At 41.8% G+C, this 23,830-nt stretch overlaps 1 protein-coding gene across 1 annotated transcript in view; it reads left to right on the top strand.

The window, feature by feature from the left end:
• LOC122564774 (mitogen-activated protein kinase 4-like) overlaps positions 1–23,830 on the top strand; it is a 98,098-nt gene that overhangs the window by 39,282 nt on the left and 34,986 nt on the right. The window contains exon 2 of the mRNA XM_043720029.2: positions 4,826–5,730. Coding sequence (XP_043575964.1) covers positions 5,185–5,730 — 546 coding nt within the window. The 5' untranslated portion in view covers positions 4,826–5,184. The remainder of the gene's footprint in view (positions 1–4,825; positions 5,731–23,830) is intronic.

Here is a 23,830-nt window from a genome sequence, read left to right as displayed (position 1 = left end):
AGAGATCAGACTTGCCACCCCAGAATATATTATGGAGAACTTAGACCCTACCTTCTGTTTATTTTAAAGGCAATGTGTTGCAGATATGATTCGATTGCTCCAACATGAAGCTTTAATTAAAACACATTTCATTCTTACAATGCAATTAAAATGCAACAAAACGAAGAATTGGTATAACTTTACTCTATTAACATACTTAACCACTACTCATCAACTGTTCCAACATAGACAGCATCCCATAAACTCACCCTTTGGCAAAAATGCAATGCAGTGAAACAATTGCTGTCTCTCCAGTCCAGGAGAAAGAAACAAGTGGCCTTTCTGATTTTTGAGAGGAAAGCTCTCTAAGTCTTCAATCTAGCGCGGAGAGAACTCGGGCTGTCCATTCCAACAGCTAACTAACAAAAAGAAACAACTGCGAGTAAAACCAGGGTTAGAACCTAGAACATAGAACATTACTGTGCAGTCCAGGCCCGTCGTCCCTCAATGTTGTGCTGACCTGTGGAACCAATCTGACGCCTAACTGTGCTACGCTATTCCATTTTCATCCATATGTTTATTCAATGACTGTTTAAATGCCCTTAAATTTGGCGAGTCTATTACTGTTGCAGGCAGTGCTTTCCACTCCCCTCCTACTCTCTGAGTAAATAAACTACCTCTGACATCTGTTTTATATCTTGCACCCTTCAATTTATAGCTAGGAAAAAGGTTCTTACTGTCCACCTTATCTAACCCTCTGATTATCTTATATGTCAAAATTAAGTCACCTCTCAACCTTCTTCTCTCTAACGAAAACAGCCTCAAGTCCCTCAGCCTTCCCTCATAAGACCTTCCCTCCATACCAGGCAACATCCTAGTAAATCTCCTCTGAACCCTTTCCAAAGCTTCCACATCCTTCCTGTAATGTGGTGACCAGAACTGTACGCAATACTCCAAGTGCAGCCGCACCAGAGTTTTGTACAGCTGCAGCATGACCTTGTGGCTCCGAAACTCAATCCCTATACTAATAAAAGCTAACACACCATAAGCCATATTAACAACCCTATCAGACTGGATGGCAACTTTCAGGGATCTATGTACATGGAGATCACTCTGCTTATCTACACGACCAAGAATCTTACCATTAGCCCAGTACTCTTTATTCCTGTTACTCCTTCCAAAGTGAATCATCACACATTTTTCCGCATTCAACTCCATTTGCTACCTGTCAGCCCAACTCTGCAGCTTATCTATATCCCTTTGTAGCCTGCAACATCCTTCAGCACTGTCCGCAACTCCATTGACCTTAGTGTCATCCAAAAATTTACTAACCCATCCTTCTAAATCCTCATCTAGGTCATTTATAAAAATGACAAACAGCAATGGCCCCAAAACAGATTCTTGCAGTGCACCACTAGTAACTGAACTCCCGGATGAACGTTTCCCATCAACCACCACCCTCTGTCTTTCAGCTAGCCAATTTCTGATTCGAAGTATGAGAAAGCAGCCCACGTGGTACCACATAGAATCCAGTATATCAAATATCTACTCCATCCATCATTGCACAGTAGTAGCAGATGCACACAGACATTCACCAAGGCTCCTTCGATAGCTTCTTCCAAACCCATGATCACTTCCATCCAGAAAGACGTGGACAGCAAATACATGGGAACATCACCATCTGCAAGTTCCCCTCCAAGCCACTTACCATTCTGACTTGGAAATAATATCGCCATCCCTTCAGTGTCACTGGATCAAAATCCTGGAATTCTCTCCCTAAAGGAATTGTGGGTCAACCCACAGCAGGGGGACTGCAGTGGTTCAAGAAGGCAGCTCACCCCCACCTTCTCAAGGGCAACTAGGGACGGGACTAAATGCTGGCCTGGCCAGTGACACCTACATCTCTATGAATGGCCAGCACCTGCAAGTTCCCCTCCAAGTGACACCTACATCTCCATGAATGAGGAAATTTCAATTCAGTGCCCCAAAAGGAGCATCCTTCCTGAGCAGCAGATGTCCTTTGAATCAAGAAGTGTGAAACATGTGAAGTTTCTTGTGACAATTCCTAACAGTTCAATGTCAGGTCTTGGGCCATCACAGTGAGAGTATTCCTTGCTAAATAAGTTCAGGACAGAATCAGGGACAGGTCCTTGCAGCCAACTTTCACAACTGGGGTCTCAGAACAAATCCCTTGTGTATTTGTGAAGAGATAGAAACAACATTGCACATTCCTGAACAGTATCCACTCAGCAAGTGAGAGCTGTTTTGGCACCATGGAAGTGCTTTAGGAAGTCTGGTTCAAATCCTCCCCGACTCCCACAGCTCTATTCAAACAGGTTGACGTAGTTTGATATCCATACTCAGCAAATGTTCTCTGGGTCTGTGTAAGCCTAATCCCACCCACTCCTGATTCTGTTATCTTACTCTGAAAAAACTCCCAGGGAGAAACCCAGAGCTATTTCCAATCTGCCTGTTGGAGACACCTTGGCAGCACTGTGACAAAACCCTTCTTCAACAGAAACAGGACAGAACACATCTCTTAAAGGCACAGTTTCGTCACATCATAGAGGAAGAATAATCACTTGGGTGAGATGAGAAATGTTGCTTAGTGAATAGGAAACAATCCAACACAAAGAAGCTTCTTCATATCACAAAAGCTGGGGGCATAAGTGGTGGTGTCACTGGATGAGTAGTCCAGAATCTTAAGTTCATAGTTTTGAGTAGGTTCGAATGCCACATGGCAGCTGGTGAAATTTGAATTCAACAGAAACCAGAAATAAAAGCTAGCCTAACGGTAAAAACTCACCTGCTTCATTAACGTCCTCCAGGGAAGGAAACTGCCATCCTTACCTCGTTTGACCTACATGATTTCAGACCCACAGCAATGTAACGTAATGCTCAAGGGCAATTAGGATGGGCAAGAAGTGCCGGCCCAGCCAGTGACACCTACATTTAATGAACAAGTGAACAATAGGAGAGGAAACTGGAAAAAATAAATTATAACAGAGAACATTTGTGTTGATACTACCCTATAGAGAACATGTTGCAAAAAACAAAATGGAAGTAAGGTGGCAATATCATAACCTATTTCCAGAGCAATTACTGATTCAGCAGGAGGCTGAGGAATTTGAGTATACTTTTTGGGGTAGATCTTGACTTTATATTATAGTGTGAGTAAAAAGATGTTGGCAATCCAATTTATAACTGTCCTGAAATGTATTTCATTTTCATTTTAAGGTATCGCACAAAAACAAGCCCTAACCCTTTGAACTCATGAACAAACTAGAATTCCAATCTTCTCCTTTCCTGAAAGTGCTGATACATGCTGGGATTTAGTTCTGTGGGCAATGTCTGACTTTCTTTCATTTTTTTTTTAATGGGATGCGAATGCCACTTTATGCTCACCTCTAATTTCCCTTGAGAGTGTGCTGAAAGAGCCCCCTCTTAAACCGTAATCGGTTTATTATAGGTGCACCCATAATGTTGTTAGGGAGCTAATCCCCAGGCTTTTGACCCTATTGTAGCAAAAAAATGATACATTGCAAACTCAGAAAGTATGGCTTGAAGGGAAACTTGCAGTTGGTAGTTAGTGAATCACAGAAGTGTTATAGCGCAGAAGGAGCCATTTAGCCCATCATGTCTGCAACAGCTCTACCAATAAGCATCATAACTTTGTGTCATTCTCCTACTTTGTCCCCATACCCTTGCACATTGTTTCCATTTGAATAATCATTCAAGTGAATGCCTCAATTAAACCTACTTTCACCACACTTTGAAACAGTACATTCCAGACCCGAAACATTCATTGCATGAATTTAGTTTGTCTCACATCACCCTCACTTATTTAACAAATCACCTTAAATCTGTGACCTCTCATTCTCAATACATTTATGAGTAAGATCTGTTTTCCCTGTCTATTCTATCCTGCACCCTCATGAATAGGAACATTTCTGTCAGGTCTCCTCTCAACCTTCTTTCTAAAGAGAATACTCCCAACCACTTCAATTTGTCCTCATTCTGAGGTTTCTCATCCGTGGTATCAATCTTGTACTCTCTGCAATGCATTCACATCCTTCCATTAGTCTTATGCACAAACTGAACATTAGCTGAGGTCTAACAAGTGTCTATAAAAGTTATTCTTGTACCCTAAGCACCTATTAATAAAGCCCAGAATATTGTATGCTTTATTAACTGCTGTCTCTACCTGTTCTGCCACCTTCAATGATCTGTACATCTATACATCCAGGTTCCACTGCTCCTACACCCCTTTAGATTTATGCAGCTTATTTTGTATTGTATGTCCAAGTTCGTCCTACCAAAATGCATCATTTCACACTTCACTGCACTGAACTTCATCAGTGGATAGCAATAAGCTGTGTTAACCTTTACAATTAGTCCAAAAATACAGAAGTGTATAGTGGTTCAAAAAGGCTGCTTGTGACTACCTCCTCAAACACAACTAGGAATGGGCAATAAATGCCGACATGGCCAGTGGTTCTCCTTTCCTGTGAACGAATCTTTTTTAACAGTTCTTTGTAAAGTGCCTGCATTGTCCCTCTTGTGATCAACTATCTCAACATTAACTTTGGACCCAATCTTGGGTCTTCCTGATTTGTACAATTCAATATGACAACAGGCAGTGTATTTGTCCACAGTCAATGACGAAACCTTCAATAAATGTTTATATGAGTCCTGTCACAATATCCTTGACTAGTTATCATTTCTTTAAGGAATTTATCTTATTGATTCTTTTATTTCTTGGTGTAGTTAGAGAATTGTGCACATAATCTTTATTGTCTGCCTTCTGGAGATTTCCTATATATGTGAATCTCATTCTTTCTTTCAGGAGAAGTCTTGGTGTGGAACAAGGCCAAACTGTTTACGTAATATTGGCAGAAACAAATGGCAATAAAAATCTCAATGAACTGTGAAGAGCAGCAGTGGAACTACTGTTGAACAGGATGACTGCATTTCTGCCTGTGTCGCTACAGACCTTCGTGGAAATCCAAGCAGACACAGAACATCTGTGGTATGTGTCTATAAGGCATGCCAACTGAAGGATAGACCTCTTCAGCAAAACCCTGGGAGCTCTATCATTTCATATCATCAAGCTTTGAAAAAAAAAATTCAAGTACTACTCAAGGCTTCTGGATGAGTAGAAGAAAAATAGTAAGCAGTGCCCTGAGAGATTAATTGACTAGGGCAATGGCAGAAAAGTTTGACTGCATCACCCATGCCCATGGGTTTGATCTAGGTGCTCGTTACATCGAGTTGAAACCTTTGGGATATGGTGCCAACGGGTTGGTTTTTGCAGCAATTGACAGCCAAAGTTACCGTAAGGTTGCAGTGAAGAAGATCATTATTAGTGACTCCAGAAGTATCAAACACGCTCTACGAGAGATCAAAATCATCCGTCGATTGGATCATGATAACATCGTAAAGGTTTTTGAGGTCCTTGGCCCCAAAGGAAGTGAAATACCTCGTGATATCTGGAGGTTGAGTGTGGTCTACATAGTCCAAGAACACATGGACACGGACCTTGCTCGCCTTTTGGAGCAGGGCCCCCTCTCAGAGGAACACGCTAAGCTTTTTATGTATCAGCTACTTCGCGGACTCAAATACATTCACTCAGCTAATATACTACACAGAGATCTAAAGCCAGCCAATATCTTTATCAACACCGAAGATCTTGTGTTGAAAATTGGTGACTTTGGATTGGCAAGAATTGTGGACCCGCATTATTCACACAAAGTAAGTAAGCTACATTAAAGCTCATTGGCTTAACTTAGTGTTGAATTATCCAGCACTGTCAGCTGTTAAATTCAGTCACTGGGGTAGGAAACTACAATCCACCTGCAGATCGTATAAAAATAAATATTTGTGTCCAAATGTCTTGATTTTATACTCAGAAGGACTGGGCAGCAGTAAGTACCTGAAGATGTGCTGAATGCTGCTTTTACATTGATTGCTTATAACAAAATGAATGGGACTAGCACCTTGTGTAGCTTTAAATGCAAAAAAGCCTCCCTTAACTTAAGGCAAAAATGGAGATCTGCAAGCTGGCTTTGTTTACATTCAGAGACTCATTCAAATGAGGAAGCTAAAGTCAAGATTAGAGTGGTGCTGGAAATGCACAGCAGGTCAGGCAACATCTGAGGAGCAGGAAAATCGACGTTTCGGGCAGGAGCCCTTCATCAGGGAGCTAAAGAGCCAGCATTCCTTTATTGTAATGGCACAGTATGACATTGTTGATAAATGTGTTGCTGGAAAAACACAGCAGGTCAGGCAGCATCCAAGGAGCAGGAGAATCGATGTTTCGGGCATAAGCCCTTCTTCAGGATTCCTGCTCCTCGGATGCTGCCTGGCCTGCTGTGTTTTTCCAGCACCACATTTTTCAATTCTGGTCTCCAGCATCTGGTCTCCAGTATGACATTGGCCATAACTAAACACTCTAGTGATATACTGGGCCTGAATTTCTAGGTCTCCTGCTCCTCCACTAGATGTGCAGAGGAATAAGTACATGGCCATAACCAAAAGAGGATGTTGACCATGTCCCAAATCTCAGTCATGGGGTCAGTTTAATAATTAGCACGGGTTATCCAATATCTCAAAAGAAATGTCAAATAATTGTTGCAGTATCTTACTGCTCCTTACAAGGAATCTGTAGACCTTTAACTGACTTCAGATTTAGAAAAATGTACTTCCTCCCTGTCGGACAACACTGTTATAATTGCTCCTTAAAACCACAGCATGGGACTCATGGCAGTTGGCAGTAAGGTCTCTGCTTAGAATTACAGCAAATATACTGGTTGTAATTCCTAGGATTGCTCAGTAACATTCACAGGCATATCCCAATGGATTGGGTAGGGGGAACAGGAAACTTGCCTATTGCTTCCCAATCCCACCCCCCTACTCCTCACTAATCAGAGTCTTCCAAGGTTCTTAAATAAGATGGTACGGTTGCTGTGCACTTTCCAGCTATCAATGCTTAATCTAACCTTCCTCCCCCAAGATATGCAAGTCTATTACTGCCATATTGCTTTGTGATCCCAACATTTCCCAAAAAGTCTGGTTTCTGCCCTGCCAACCCGACCTTGTAAATTATAAATTCTAAGTTATAAATTCAATCCTCTGTGATTGCAGTCATAGTATACTATCACTCATTGACCTGTTTTCCATGATCAATTGCTACATCCATCATCATTGTCTCTGCTTCAGCTTTTATGTATCCCTGTGGGGGTCCTCATACACACAATAATAATTACTTGGCCGACCCCGCAGTCAACTCTGTGTATTCCAAGACTGTTCATAACCATCACTGCCAGCCTCAGTTACACAACCACATCTGTATTATTAGTACACCTATCCAATTTCAATTAATCAGGTCATCTTTCAATTGAATATTGGGAAACTGAAGCCATTTTATTCAGCTCCTGCATAAATAGATGACTGAAATTTCCATTCTGGCTATTGCACACAAACTGACTCTCTGGGCATGCAAATGTCAATGTTGTTTTTAACCCTGTGCTGAGCTCCACAATCCATATCCTATCTGTTAACAGCCCTTGCAGCCTACTTTCACTTCTGCCACAATACCCATCTTCATCCCTAATTCATCACTTGCTCTAGAGAAACCTTCCTGCTTCTATTATCTCAAGCCTTGTAAAACATTCTCTTCACTGTCCACTGAGCTTCTCCTAGTACAAACTTCCACATGTCCGGAATAGTGGCTGCCACACTCTAACTCACAATAAATACTGCCCCTACTAACCTCCCCTAGCTCCCTGTTTCCTTAACTGGTCAATTAAGTTGATGTGACTTTCCCTTTCCTTTTAGAATCGTAGAGCTATACAGCATGGAAACAGACCCTTCAGTCAAAATTATCCATGTTGACCAGGCATCCTAAATTAATCTAGTCCCATTTGCCAGTATTTGGCCCATATCTCTCTAAATGCTTCCTGTTCATATAGCCATTCAGATGCCTTTTAAATGTTGTAATTGTACTAACCTCTACTACTTCCTCTGGCAGCTCATTCCATACAAAGCACCACCCACTGTGTGAAAAAGTTGCCGCTTAGGTCCCGTTTATATCTTTCCCCACTCACCTTAAACCTATGCCCTCTAGATTTGGACTGCCCCACCTTGTGGAAAAAATCTTGGCTATTCACCGCATCCAAGCCCCTCATGATTTTATAATGTTCTATAAGGTCACCCTTTAGCTTCCGACGCTCCAGGGAAAATAGCCCCAGCCTATTCAGCCTTTCTCTATATCTCAAACCATCCAAGTCTGGCAACCTTCTTGCAGATCTTTTCTGAATTTAAAGCATGAGCTGAATGTGTTAGGTGGTGATTGATACATCACCACTCCCCCTCCCCTCCCAATTACCAAGAAAGCCAGACTTATCAATCAGCTCTTTATGAGCTGTCCAGCAAAAGTGGGCGAGTTTCTCGACCTATCATCGACCTTGGCACTGGTGTCCCAGGTGGTTCGATGCTGTCAACCAATCAGAGGCCAGCAGCTTCTCCCCGTGTCTGCGTGGGTTTCCTCCGGATGCTCCGGTTTCCTCCCACAGTCCAAAAATGTGCAGATTAGGTGAATTGGCCATGTTAAATTGGCCGTAGTGTTAGGTGCAGGGGTAAATGTAGGGGAATGGGTCTGGGTGGGTGCGCTTCAGCAGGTTGGTGTGGACTTGTTGGGCTGAAGGTCCTGTTTCCACGCTGTAAGTAATCTAATCTAAAAAAAACCCATCTTCTTGTCACAGGGTAGCAGAAATTTGGAGAGAAATGTCAGGGGTGGGGAAGAGTGCGGAGGGAATTGAAAGTAAGGGCAGAGGGTGGCTTTCAGAGGCCACTCCTTGCCCCTTACCTGTGCCTCTAATTGCCCCCTAATTACCCCCACCACCTTCAATCCACAGGTGCATGTGGTTTGACAAACTATCTACTTTTCCTGCCTGCTGGGAAGGCAGGTAATTGAGCCGATGGTGAGTGGAGGCTGTTAAGTGACCTTAATTGATGAGGTTACAGACAAAAAAAACTGCAGATACTGGATTCCAAGGTAGACCAACAGGAGGCTGGAAGAACACAGCAAGCCAGCAGCACCAGGCTTTGGAGAAGTCCAATGTATCCTGTACAGTTTCGGATGTAACCCTTCTTCAGGACTGGGGGTGGGGGGTGTGCAGGGTGGTGAAATGGGGATAGGTGAAGACAGGTAGAGGGTATGACCTGGTTGGTCAAAGGGACGAACAAATCCAGTTGGTGGCTGGAAGGAAGGGTCAATTAGAGGAATTGAAAAGAAGGGGAGGAGCTGGGAAGGGAGTCAGGTGATGGGAAGGAAAGTTCTTTGAAATTGGAGAACTCAGTGTTGAGTCCTGATGGAGTGATAGGTGAGGACAAAGGGTCCCTGTCTTTATTGTGTTTGGAGGGGTGTGGGGTTAGAGCAGTGGAACAGGGAATGGAGGTGGTGTGGTGGAGGGCTGTCTGGATGACAGAGGGGGAAAAAGCACGTTGTTAAAAATAGGTGGACATCTGGGATGCTTGGGGGTAGAATGTCTCCCCATGCGAGCAGATGAGGCTGAGTCGGAGGAATTGGGAGAATGGGATGGAGTTCTTGAAGATACTGGGTGGAAGGAGGTGTAGTCCAGCCTGGAGGACTCAACATTGAGTTTTCCAAATGCAAATGATCTCCCTTCCCTTCCTCCGACTCCCTTCCCAGCCCCTCCCCCCTCTCTTCCATTCCTCTGACTGACCCTTCCTTCTCGCCACGAACCGGATTCATTCCTCCCATCGACAAAACAGGTTGTGCCCTCTACCTGTCTCCATCTATCCCCACCTCACCACCCTGCCCCCCCTTTGATTGATCTGGTGGCAAGAATGGAGAAATCATCTCTATAGGACCAACTCATCTATTCATTTCTCCTTCTCACCATCTCCAGGGAGGATAATTTATGCCTAATGACCTTATCTATGTTTAGAAACCCCTCTGTAATCTTGCCTCAATCTTGCACTTGCATCTGCACACCCCAATGTATCCTGTACAGTTCTTCAACTGTTATTTCAGTGATTGAAGAGTTTTGACCCACCTATTAGCACTTCTTCCTTAAACTTCATTGTATCACCAATACCTATTTTGTATGTTAAAACTGAAGCAGAGTATTTTCTAACTACTTTCAACCATCCTTCTGAATACTCAAAGACCATAAGACATAGGAGCAGAAATTAGGCCATTCAGCCCATCAAGTCTGCTCTGCCATTCAATCATGGCTGATAAGTTTCTGTATTTTCAGACATAAGAAATCTTCTCTTGATTCAAGAATACATAGAGGAGGTCCAGGAGATTTTCAAATTTAAAATGGATTTCTTTGTTCACTGCTAAAGATCTGTTTAAGTTTGTTAAAAAGTGAAAATAATACCTTTTTAGAATTAACTATCAGACATAAAATATCACTTTAAAATGCTTTATCAGAACAAATCATTGTTTCTTCAAAAATGTTTACACTTTTAATCAAACCAATTATGTTGACCAAAAGTGTAATTTTCTAATGTCATTTTAAATTTGTGATTTTCCAATGCCTTCATTTTCCTTCATATACTTTTTGTGCTACAGTCACTGTAGGTCACACCACAATTGCCTGCTTTATTCACCCACTCTAACCTGCTCGGCTGAGCCTCACTCCAACCCCGGGCCAAGAGAGAATCTACCCTCAAAGGAAACCAGCTTCTTGCTACCAGAAGACCACAATATAGGCTTGTATAGAGGTTTATTTAATGTCAGTGGCAAATGCTGCCATCTTGCAAATGGCCACAAAATCCAGTGAACTCAGTGATGATAATGCCATTGAATATCAAGAGGGGTCATTGCCTGGCATTTGTGTGGCACGAATGTTACTTGTCAGCCCAAGCCTGGATATTGTGATTTGAAACTTCCTGAGAAACGTGATACAGGGGCTTTCCAAGTAATTCATTCTTCTTTCATCAGAATCTAAGAGAAAAAAAAGCCACATTTCAGATACTGAGTGATATGCTGTGCATTTTCAGTTTTTAAAAATTGCTTCCTTTTTCTCAGAAATGTGCCTAAAAACTCAGGATGGTGTTTGTATTTCCATCACCATTCAAGGTGATGCTAAAAATTGATTGATTCTAAACAGAGTTGCCTTAGAGATAATTTACTGTGAATTTGATGGTCACTTTATTCTGATTTTGGGGGAGTTTATTACGAGACAGAAAGGACACAGTCTGGGAGTTTTAACCTGATACATCACTGGAAACATTGTTAACTTCAATACCTGTGCAGTGACTTAGAAGAACCGCTTGCCTAACCTTTACAACACTTATTCAGCTTCTCTTTCACTGAATTCAGTGAGATGAATTTTGTACATTCTCTGAGCATAAAATCTGCTCTGTCACATCATCACTCACCTGTGATTTGTAAAAGTTACCCCCCTCCTCCACCACCACAGCTATCCATGTTCTATTACATTCATCTAATATGTTAAACTTTCAGAACTATCCTGCCTGACTTATTGGTTTCTGCTCATTCCACATTTCTTTATGTTCACATTATAGCTAGGAAAGTAATAATAATTACATCTTTGTATTCCTGCAAGCATCTTGCAAAACAGTAACAATAACTTCCATTCAAGGGGCAAAAAAATGAGTACCCTGTATTGCAATAAAATGAGACTGAACTTTTAAGAGTATTTGGTGTGCCATAGCTCGTAATTTTTCATCAAGGCATTGAATATAATAAGAATTCACACTGTATCCTACAGTATACTTCATAAATCATTCAGTGCAGCACCTAGACAAGGATGTGAAACAGACTAGGACAGATTGAATCAACACAGTGCACCACATTACCTGCGAAAGTGCATTACATAGAAATGTCCACATTATTTATTCACTGAGTGGAATGAAACATGTTGTCTGAGAAGCTTCATGGGTTGCAAATATTTAAATGAGTTCTGCCTATTCACCAGTTAATAGTTATTCAGATAATAAACTACATTAAACAAATATCATAAAGAACTGATTTCAAATAGAGTTTTTAACTAATTAATTATCACAATCAACATTAGGTATCACTGTGACTTTTGATTTATAGAGGGAGCTATCAGCAATGCCGAATATGTTTCACATTTTGATTTTTTTGGGGAATGCTTCAGTATGGGGGCTGCTTTGTCAGCCTACAGTGTAAGTTGGGAAAAGGAGATCTTAAGGTAAACTGACAACAACGTTGGCTGTCATTTATGGGACTTATTTAGAATACAGGGAAGACCTTTCTCCCCATTGAAGTGTCTACATGTGTGATAGGAAACCGTATGGTGGGCTTTACTCAGCACCATCTCCAGTAGATTATTCCTGCAATGCAATATCAGGAGCAAGGAGCAGATTTACATGGGTCACATTCGATATCTCACATGCTGGTGTTTAACTTGAAGCAATTTACAGGGGATCAGTGTAAAGTGTAGAGCTCTCATTTTGTTTATATTTTATTAGGTAAATGCTTGTTATTTGTTCAATTTTGGATTGTTTTTGTTAACAATCGTTTTACAACTTAAGGGCTGAATATTCATCTGTAAGCTGAAGGTGTAGGCTGTAGACAGTATGATAGAATTGTGACAAGAGTTCAAACCTTGAATTCTGATTTGATATCCAACAGGGTATATTTATCTAATATGCATAGGTAATCCTCCCCTCATCAGAAAGACTGGGACTAATGACTTTACTTGCTTGGATATTCAACGTTTACTGCCCTGGAAGTATTAGAATAGAATAGTCATTTATTGTCACTTGTACTTTTTACAAAAAAAACAGTGAAAAGTGTTTATATTGCCATACCGCAGTGCTTATATGAATAACAGAAGGCATACATAAGAAAAAGTTAAGACAATCTCCATTTAGTTCAATTCCCGGCTCCTGGGTTCAGGAAAAGACAGTGCCATTGCAAGATTGCCACACCAGACTACTGGAATACTGGGCCAGAAGCCGCTGTTGAAACAGGCCTGTTCAGAATCAGAATATCCTTTCTGAGTCATCGAAATCTCAGGCTGCAAGCTTCCACAGAATCCTGAAGGTGCCCCAAGGACCCACCTCATTGCTGGTTCTGTGAAGGAAGACATCACAAAAGCCACTGTAAGGAATCTCGGTTCGCTGGATGGTGGGCTGGGGCGGAAGCCACTTCATCATCGAAGCTGCCTCCGATGGGGTCTCAGGCAAAACAGTATTCACATCAAAGTCCGTGAAATCTTTCATCAGTTCCTGAGTTTCATACTATTTTCCAAGTGAAGAGTGTGAAGATGCAAAACCAACAATCACATTTAAAAAAGGGCACACCAGACACATTGTCCCCTATCAGCATCCCAAAGGGACCATTCCCTCTACAACACTTTGGTCTGTTCCTCTGACACTGAAACCCCTCGTTATTCTCCTGTAGTATCTTCCTATGAGATCACTGAAGGATCCAACAGTTGCTCTTTCACTTGCTCCCTCTTCTTTGTCCAAGACCCCACATACACGATTCAGGTGAAGTAGGGTTTACTTGTGCTTCTTTCAATCAAGTCTATTGTATTCACTACTCACAGTGCGATCTCTTCTACATTGATATAACCAAATGCTTTACGAAATATCCCTGCTCTATCCACAAGAATTATCCCGACCTTCCAGTTTTTTGCCATTTCAATAAACCATCTTGCTTTCATGTTAACATTTCTGTTCCAGGTCTGCTGTTTGAAACCCAATGCAAGTTGGACGAATGGCACTTTATTTTCAGCTTAGGCACTTTCCTGCATTCGTACTCAGCATTGTGTTCAATAACTTCAGACCTTGACATGTATCATTCATTTTGATTAGCTAATACTGCACCACTCGCCCTCCCCCCATCCTGTGTCTTGTTTACATGTGATTGTTCTCAGCAGAGCTGACCTCTTTTCTGCTATTAACGTGAACACATACTCTTCATCTGAATCTCTCCTCTACTACCAATAACACGCCTTTTGATCTGGGGCACTGTTTCCATTTGTTCTATTTGGTCCTCCTCCTCCTCCTCTTTTGTCAACAGCATAAAAACCCTACTTTTCCATCTCCTTTCAGCTCTGATAAACTCACATTGGATTCGAGATGTTAACACTGTTTCTGCCTGCACAGTTCTTCTGTGTTCCTCTTACACTTTATGTTTTTAATTCAGATCTCCAGCATTTCTAGTACTTTGACTTTATTTTTAAAAGGGTGTTTTATTCTCAATTTAAACATTCAATAGATAATTTCATGCCCATCTGACGATGATTGGTGAATAAACCTGGCCTGGCATACACACGTGACTCCATACCCACGGCGATGCCAGTCCACTCTTAACTGCCCTCTGGGCGGTTAGGGATGGGTGACAAACACTGGCTGGGGCATCCCATGAACGAATAAACTAAAACTCGGTGAGAAAAGACATCTGGATGGGAACATGAATAGGAAGGGGTCAGAGGGATATGGGCCAAGTGCTGGCAAATAGAACTAGATTAGTTTAGGATATCTGGTCAGTACGGACAAGTTGGGCTGAAGGGTCTGTTTCTCAGCAGTGCATCTCTGTGACTGTATAACTTGTTGATGGAACCATTATCTTCTTGAAGTATTCCATTTTAACCAGATGGAGGTTTTCTTTTAATCAGCTGAGGCACTTTTCATGCACAGTAAAGGCCCTCACGAATATGTTCAAATCAGATACTTTACAGCACAGAGATAATCAAAGATTTCACAGGCTGTACAGGCCAAGGAATTGATTCTCTATCGCCTTGAAATATAAATATTCTCCAACATGCTCACAGAGTCACTGATGTCTATAGCACAAAAAAAGACCCTTAGGCCCATCTAATCTGCACTGGTCAAAAACAAGCACCAACTATTCTTATCTATTTCCCTCTTACAGGCAATGACAGCTTTCTAGGATAATGTGATGTTTATAGGACAGGGTCTGAGACTCTTGACATTTCTTCCTGTCACTTTGTGATGTGGCAGGTGCTGCATTAATCAGAATAAGGTCCAACATAAAGTATTATGTCGAGGTATTCCACAGCCCCTCCTGTTGGAATGCTCCATATCCCATGTACGGAGTACTGTGCTAAGCCATTATTTGTGAGTGAAGTGAATACTGACTGCTTACATTGCTGAGAACATGTGCAGTTTCCTATGTTTCTCATGCAGGGATGCGTGTGTGCTAAGGGATTCGGCCACAGCTAGGGATTATTGTTGTTGCTGCTTAATGCAATAAAGGCCCAGAGTAGTGGAGAAGGAAACAGATGTACCTGAATGTCCAGGACCAACAGCATATAGATTCCAGTCTCCACACGAAGAGGTCACAGATTAAGATCCCCTCAGGATGTGTAGGAGATAGAGGAGGCCAGAGTCTAATGTCCTTGATGCCTTTCCTTCTAGATTTGCGAAGGGCAGTATCAGCATAGACTGAGGGTGACCTGGGGCACAGTGACTGCCCTATGCCAGCTTCTGGAGTGGGATTGATGACGTGAAGGGGCGAGTGACGATCCTGTCCCAGTGGCTGTCAAGGCAACAGCTGCACTGACATTTTATTGAACTGGCCCTTTCTAAGGAGCCACTGGGGACCTATGTGGGCTCTCTCAATCCTTGATCAACAAATATATTTGGATTGTTGTGCAATCTGATTTGTGGCAGATCACTCTGCTTCATCTTGTTTCCCTGTGATGAGATCAGTGTTGCAGCAAGGGCAGTAGGCTTTGGCAACGTAACATTGGCAGCCCCCATGTGCAGGGTGATAAAGACTGTCCATATGACACATTGACAGCACCATATCATTATGCAGCTGAGTTCATCAATAAAAAGTTCATCAATCTGTAAGTGATCTTTGATCATCAGGACCACATCTTAAGAAATCTGAACCAAGCATCCGAGGAGCTTCCACAATGCCTATATCCTTGAGAGCTCTCATGTTGCTGCTTAATTTAAGGGTTGGATGTCTTACAAGACTGGATACTGGGGGACAGGGACAGTGGCCAATGCTGATGATTCTGTTACATAGCCTCTGACTGACTTAGTTGATTTATTTATGGTCACGTGTATCTTGTTACAAAGTACAGCAAAAAGTGTTGTATGGTGTGGCCACTCTCCAGCGCCATCTTAAAACACAGTAAAATAAACCAAAACATCGAATATAAAGGCAGAAAGTGAATAAATAAAGGAAATGTCCAATTTTACAGTCCTTCTTGCTAAGTGCTCCATCATGGGACATGGGCCAAGGCCTTGGTGGCCAGGCATGGGTCCCCTTTGCTGTACTGCCACCGCTGGAATGAACATTGCCACTGTCTGGCGTTATCTCACCTTCACTGATGCCCCAGCCACTATGAGTCCTCCCTGGACCTTGCAATGCGGATGCCACCAATGCTGTTGGGTACTACACTGGCCCAACCTTGACTCCGCTGCCGCCATGAGTCTGCTTCGGGCCCACCTCACCGATGCAGCCATTGCTGATGCCGCCAGATCCCACACTGGGACCAAACTCGGCAAGAGGTAAGTCAAAATAATAGACGAGAGAAGAAAAAAAGAGTGAAGAGAGGAAAAACAGAAAGCCTTGACTGAGGCCAAGTGTGAAGGTAATGCAGCCCATTCTTCACACAGGGCCTGGGTGGAGCAGATAGTTGGCTTCCTGGAGATGAAGTTTTTCTCCTTGGATCAATCAAGGTGGGTCTTGCAGTATATTTTGGACAGAGCATGCCACATAATCCTAGCATGCTGTGCTCTGCATAACTGGAGCAGGCAAAGAGGAGATGAAATAGGGGCTGACAAACTAAGAGAGGCAGAAGCTTATCTTCTGACACGGAAGATGAAGACATTGAACAGGAAGGACATCAACGTCTACCTGATAAAAGTGGAGCAGTATTGGGCACTACATGACAGACAGGATTTATTGGGATTGGACAGGACAGATGCAGGGAGGATGGTCCCAAAGGTGGGGGAGTCCAGAACCAGAGGTCACAGTCTATGGATATGGAGTGAGCCATTTAGGAATGAGATGAGGAGATATTTCGTCACTCGGAGAGAGCAGTAAGCCTGTGGAATTCAATACCACAGAAAGCATTCAAGGCCAAAACATTGTATGATTTCAAGGAGCTGGATATAGCACTTGAGATAAGAGGGAAAACATGGGAACAGGCTATTGAGTTGGATGGTCAGAATGAATTGGGGAGTAAGCTTGAGGGACTACTGCTGTCCCTATTTTTATTTCTATGTATGATGTAATTGACATCTGATTCCAGTAGATGAGAGCTGGATGCACCGATTATTCATTTACTGTAAATCCATTAGTTCTTGAAAGGCAAGCAATCCATTTCTGTTCTAAAAGACAAGTGCAGCTTCTGTTTGTTTGGTTATTGTTCACTTTTGATCTTAGTGAATAAAATGTTTTGAAGCATTTGAAGGCTTTCCTGTGTGTGATGGTGCCACGTTGAACAATGATAATATGCTGAGCTACATTGGGCATTGGGAAAAGTATTGGGAATGTGGCTAAGGATGGGTAAGCTGTGTAGGTTGGTACTTACACACCCACAGATGTGGGAATATGCACATGTACACAAAACAAAATGTCAGCTGTGCTATCTCTATGCCCTGAGAAACGCCAGTTTGTGGTTGCTGCTCCACTATATGCACATTGAAGGACAACTCTAATTGGATAAGTGTCAGTTGTAAGACAAGAAGGACTTGCAGCAATGTATACTGTTGCAAATATGAGACTGTAACCTATTCTTCAGTATGCCTGACAGTAAGCCTGGATGTTTTATTGTAGGGTGGATGCTGGGAATTTGTTTCCGTCAGGCGGGGATACTAGGACCAGTGGGCACAGCCTTAGAATTAGAGGGCATCAATTTAAAACGGAAATAAGGAGATATTTCTTCAGCCAGAGAGTGGTGGGCCTGCGGAATTCACTGCCACGGTGCGCAGTGGAGGCTGGACGTTGAATGTCTTCGAGGCAGAGATTGATAAATTCTTAATCTCGCAAGAAATAAAAGGCTACGGGAAGAGTGCGGGTAAATGACGTTGAAGTGCCCATCTGACATGATTGAATGGTGGAGCGGACTTGATGGGTTTAATGACCTTACTTTCACTCCTATGTCGTATTGCCTTATGGTCTTATTATTGGAGATAATGGAAGGCTTGTATAGTTTTGCTGAAAATTTGCAAGGTATTCATACATAGATATAAAGACAACATTCATGGCAAAAAAAAAGTATTGCTAGCTAGGCTAGCACTTATCGCTTAGTTTGTTATGACTGGTTTCTGAGTCTCCCAATGTCCCAAGAAAATGTTGGAGGTATCGGGTTATATGTAGTTGTGGTAGAGATTGTTCAATTAATTTATAAAACATAAGTCTAAATATCCATTTGGTGAATAGTATATTCGGGGAGATGATGGCTGAAAATGTGTTGCTGGAAAAGCAACATTCCTGAAGAAGGGCTCATGCCCGAAATGTCGATTCTCCTGCTCCTTGGATGCTGCCTGACCTGCTGCGCTTTTCCAGCAACACATTTTCAGCTCTGATCTCCAGCATCTGCAGTCCTCACTTTCTCCTCGGGGAGATGATGATGGCCTAGTATCACTGGACTGTTAATTCAGAGACCCAGGAAATGTTCTGGGGATCCGGGTTCAATGAAAATTCAATAAAAATATGGAATTAAGCATCCAATGATGACCATGAATTGACTGTTGGAAAACCCCATCTGGTTCACTAATATCCTTTAGGGAATAAAACTGCATCCTCACCTGGTCTGGTCTACATGTGACTCCAGACCCACAGCAATGTGATTGACTCTTAACTGCCATTTGGGCAATTATGGATTGGTGATAAGTGCTAGCCTAGCTAGCAACGCTTTTTTTTGTCATGAATGAATAAAAAAATTGATGAATTTTTTATTTTTTATTGTTCCATACAGATTTGTTGTACGACTTGAATTAAACAAGATGGTCATGGAAGTGTTGTATATGTGCACTGTGAAATAAAGCAGTATCGATCCCTGTCAGAACTCATTCCATCAAAGAGATCGAAGAAGCAATCGTGTAAAATCACAATGTAATTACAAGGGCATGGTAATATAATCACAAGGGCATGGCATTATCATGTTCCCATTTTATTTTGTGTTGAGTAGATAGAGAGCAGTATGAGTCAATGCCTATAAAAATCAGATGCACTTTCCACTTAGGGAAGTGGCAATGTCAATGACAATGAGGAGATATTTAAAGCAGACACAATTTTGTCACAGCAACCTTTGTTCAAGACAATCTCATAACTCTTGAGAGCTGGAGGTATACCTACTATTCCATATCTAAAGAATAAGGGTCTTCTCTCTGAAGTTCACTCCATCTGCTGATTTGTACCTATCTCTCTAAGCAGACAATTAGCAATTGGCTTCTCCCAAAGAAGGCAAAGAAAATGTTCCTTCATAATTTATTTCCCACAATGATGAAGTAGGGATTGGAAAATAAGTGTTGTGGGAAATTTAAAGCTTTATCTTTACTCACATTCTACTGAACATTGGTGCAAAAGTTTACTAAAACACTGTTGTACCCATGCCAATGTTAAAAAGTTCCAGTTTGTGCAAATTATGCTTTTATTTTAGAAGTATTTGAACAATGCAGTACCTGCCAGGCAATAATATGCTCGGGTGTGTGCCTTATTGCTCAAATGAGAATGGCCTCAACGACTAAAGGAAGAGACTGAAGGTCAAGTCTAACATTTATCAACCAACACTAATTTGATAAAGCAGGTGACAAAGTCCATAATCTCAAGTGAATGAGACCTTATAGCCACGTTTAAGCATTTTAATAGGCTTTTCAAATTCTGTGTCATTGATAGGGAAATCAAAATTTTCTTTTTACAACAAGGGTCTCCAATTAGGGAGGTGGTTGTGGAGTAGTAATAATATCACTAGACCGATAATCCAAAGCTCTAGAAAATACTCTGGGGTCGTGGATTTGAATTCCACAATAGCAGATGGTGAAATGTGGATCCAGTAAAATCTGGAATAAAAATCTAGTCTAATAGCAACCATATAACGACTAATGATTATTGTAAAACTAATCTGGTACACTAACTCCTTTAGAGGAGAAAACTGGCATCCTTACTTGATCTGGTCTACATATGACTTCAGACACATAACAATGTGGTTGACTCTTAACTGCCCCCTGGGCAATTAGGGATGGGCAATAAATGCTGACCTAGACAGAAGCACTCCGATCTTGTGGATGCAGATAAAAAATTAGACTGTCTTATTTTTTAAAATTCCAGATTTTATTGGAGCGGCACAGTGGCTCAGTGGTTAGCACTGCTACCTTACAGCATCAGGGACCTGGGTTCGATTTCAACCTCGGGCGACTGTGTGGAGTTTGCACATTCTCCCGTGTCTGCGTGGGTTTTCTCCGGGTGCTCTGGTTTCCTCCCAGAGTCCAAAGATATGCAGGTTAGTTAAATTGGCCATGCTAAATTACCCATAGTGTTCGAGGATATGTAATCTCAGTGCATTAGTTAGGGGAAGTCTAGAATAATTGGTGCAGGGGAATGGATCTGGGTGGGTTACTCTTTGAAGTGGCGATGTGGACTTGGAGGGCCAAGTGGCCTGTTTCCACAGTAGGAATTCTAATTGAATTCACATATCACCATCTGTCATGGTATCATAGAAACCCATATCTCCAGGATATTAGCCTTTAGTTCTTGATCACTCATCCAATGACATTACTATTACTTCACTATCTTACCTGTATAACCCTAGCTTCAACTTGAAAAGTCAGAGCAGTACACAGCATTCCCAGTTTCGAGAAAAGGCCTGGGACGGCCTAAATGAGCAGCTGTCATTGTTTTCTTCTGCTCCCAGTGGAGGTACCGGGGATTTTCCGAGCTTAATCAGTACCTCTGGTTGCAAACAGCATTCGTTATGAGCTAGAGGTGTTCTATTGAAACCACCGTATCGTGTGCTGGGGAAGATTTCAAGGAACTCTTCTAAATATTCCCCTTGATATAAGGGTAGATGATTGGAGGATCCATCCTCTGTTCTATCCTGAATTATAAGGCTTGCGCTCCATTCAATAGAATCGTGCAAGAAACAATTTCTTGTTCCAGTATGGCAATAAGACAGCAATCCTTCAATCTGCTCTGAGGACCAGAATGGACTTTTGGCTGTTCAGTAAAAAAAAACAAGACCAAGGTGAAAATATATAATTGGGAGGTGATGGGCTATTATTGCTGGACAGTTAATCCAGAGATCCAGATAATGGCAGATGGTGGAATTTGAATTTGATTAAAAAATCTGTAATCAAGAGTTTAATGATGACCATGAGTCCATTGTCAACTGTTGGAAAAACCCATCTGGTTCACTAATCCTGGTCCTTTAGGGAATGAAACTGCTATCCTGACCTGTGACTCCAGACCCACAGCAATGTGGTTGACTTTTAACTGCCTTCTGGGCATTTAGGGATGGGCAATAATGCTGACCTAGCCAGCGATGCCTACATCCCATGAATGATTAAAAATACACTGAGTAGGCCATGATTGGATTTGTGGCTGCAGTTTTTGAGAAGATTTGTAGCGCAGGTTGAGGTTCAGGTTGTAACTTTGCTCGCTGAGCTGGTAGGTTTGTTTTCAGTCGGTTGCTGTTCTGTCCTGCTTTCTATTTATGTATCTTGGTCTGTCAAGGTGGGTGATGTCATTTCCAGTTCTTTTTCGCAGAGGTTGGTAGATTGAGTCCAGATGTGTTTTTGGTGGAGTTCCGGTTTGAATGCCAGACCATTAGGAATTCCCATATGTTTCTCTGATTAACCTGTCCTAAAATGGATGTGTTATCCCAGAACAACAGTGGACTTCCATTCCTAAATGTTAGAGTGCCATGAACAGTCAGTGGAGAACTGCAGACCAGCATCTACAGGAAAGCAACAGACACAGACCAGATACTCAACTACAGAAGCAGTCATCCTAACACTCACATATGGAGCTGCATCACAACATTATTTAAATGGACCACAACACACTGGAGGAACTACAGGCAGCAGAAGAAAAATATCTATACAGCGTATTAAGGAAAAACAGGTACCCGATAAACACAGTCCACTGATTCTTAAGCAACAAACTCAAACAAGAAGACACAACACGCCCAGAGACTCTAGCTACACTACCATACATCAAACACATCACAGAGATGACTACCAGACTACTGTGACTCCTTGGCATCATGGTAGCCCACAAACTTACCAACACACTGAAGCGGTTACTGATGAACTTAAAGGACCCTGTACCAACAATCAGTAAAACTAGCCACCAGGATACACAAGCACCAGCTAGCTACCAAACGGCAGAACCAACTATCACGAATATCCTTACATACAGTCTGAGAAGGACACCACTTTGACTGGGATACACATCAATCCTAGGACAGACTAACAGAGACTCATTCGGGAGTTCCTAGAAGCCTGGCATTCTAACTGGAACTCCATCAATAAAAACATCGTTTTGGACCCCATTTACCAACATCTGAGAAAAAGAACCAAAAGGGACATCACCCACCTTAACAGACCAAGACACCTAAATAGAAAGCGGGGCAGAACACCAGCACTTCACCAGAGGCTCACTAATGATGTTACCTAGCATGGTGATGAAACATCTGAGAACAAATCTACTAGCGCAGTGAACAAATTTACAACCTGGACTTCCGGATACTTGATAAAAAAAGATATTAGACCACGGTGAAAATATGATAGAAGTAGGCCATTTGGTCCCTCAAGCCTGTTCCACTATTTAATAAGACTATAACCTATCTAATTATGTCCTCAACTCTACTTTCCTGTCTCACCCCACATCTTTGATTCTCCCACCCAATCAACAATCTAACTCTGCCTGAAAAATATTCAATGACCCTGTCTCAGCTACTGTCTGGGGAAGAAAATTAAATATACTAACACTCTTATGAGGAAAAAAAGAATCCTCATCTCATTCTTAAATGGTAGATCCTTTATTTGTAACCTATGTCCCCTCATTCTAGTTTTTCCCACAAGGAAAACATCCTCTCAGCATCCGCTTGTCAATGCCCATTAATCATCTTACTTGTTTCACTAAGATCACCTCTCATTTTTCCAACAGTTACAGACATAATTTTTCCAGCATTTTTGTCATAGGATAACATCTCTCATCCCAGTAAATGTCAAGTTATCATTCCCTGAACTACATCTGATGATGTTAAATCTTTTCTCAAGTAAAGTGCCTAAAATTGTACACAGTACTTCAGATGTGGTCTCCCCAGTGTTCTGTACAATAGTATGCAAAGTGTCTGCACTATTATGTTCCATTTCCCTTGCAGTAAACAACAATATTCCATTTGTTTGTTATTCACATGTTGCAGCTGCAGACTAACTTCTTGTGATTAATGTGTCAGAACCCCAGATCCCTCTGTACTGCTGAGTATTGCAATCTTTCTCCATTTAAATTGCATGTCTTCATGAGTTCACATTTTTCCACATTGCTATTTTTTTTTGCCCACTTACTTCACTTATCTTTGTAAACCTTTTTTTGCCCTCCTCACTACTTTCTAGCCTATCTTTGTACCCTCCTCAAATTTAGCTGCCATACAGTCAATCCTTCCAACTAAATAAAGATTGTAAACAGTTGATGTCCCTGCTCTGATCCATAACAATCCACTAGTTGCAGCTTGCCAACCCAGAAATGACCCAGTTATCTGTACCTTCTGCTTCCTGTTAGCCAACTAATCCTTTATCCATGATAATTTCTACCCTTACATTAGCATAGCAACCTTTTCTGTGGCATCTTATCAAATACTTTTTGGAAATCCAAGTACACAACATT

Source organism: Chiloscyllium plagiosum, unplaced genomic scaffold (assembly GCF_037043375.1).
Source record: "Chiloscyllium plagiosum isolate Xiang-an unplaced genomic scaffold, Cpla_swu_hap1 HiC_scaffold_1, whole genome shotgun sequence".
In the NCBI taxonomy this organism is placed as follows: Eukaryota; Metazoa; Chordata; class Chondrichthyes; order Orectolobiformes; family Hemiscylliidae; genus Chiloscyllium; species Chiloscyllium plagiosum.
The sequence above is the reverse complement of the archived record's forward strand: the minus strand, read 5'-3'. Positions and strand labels throughout refer to the sequence as shown.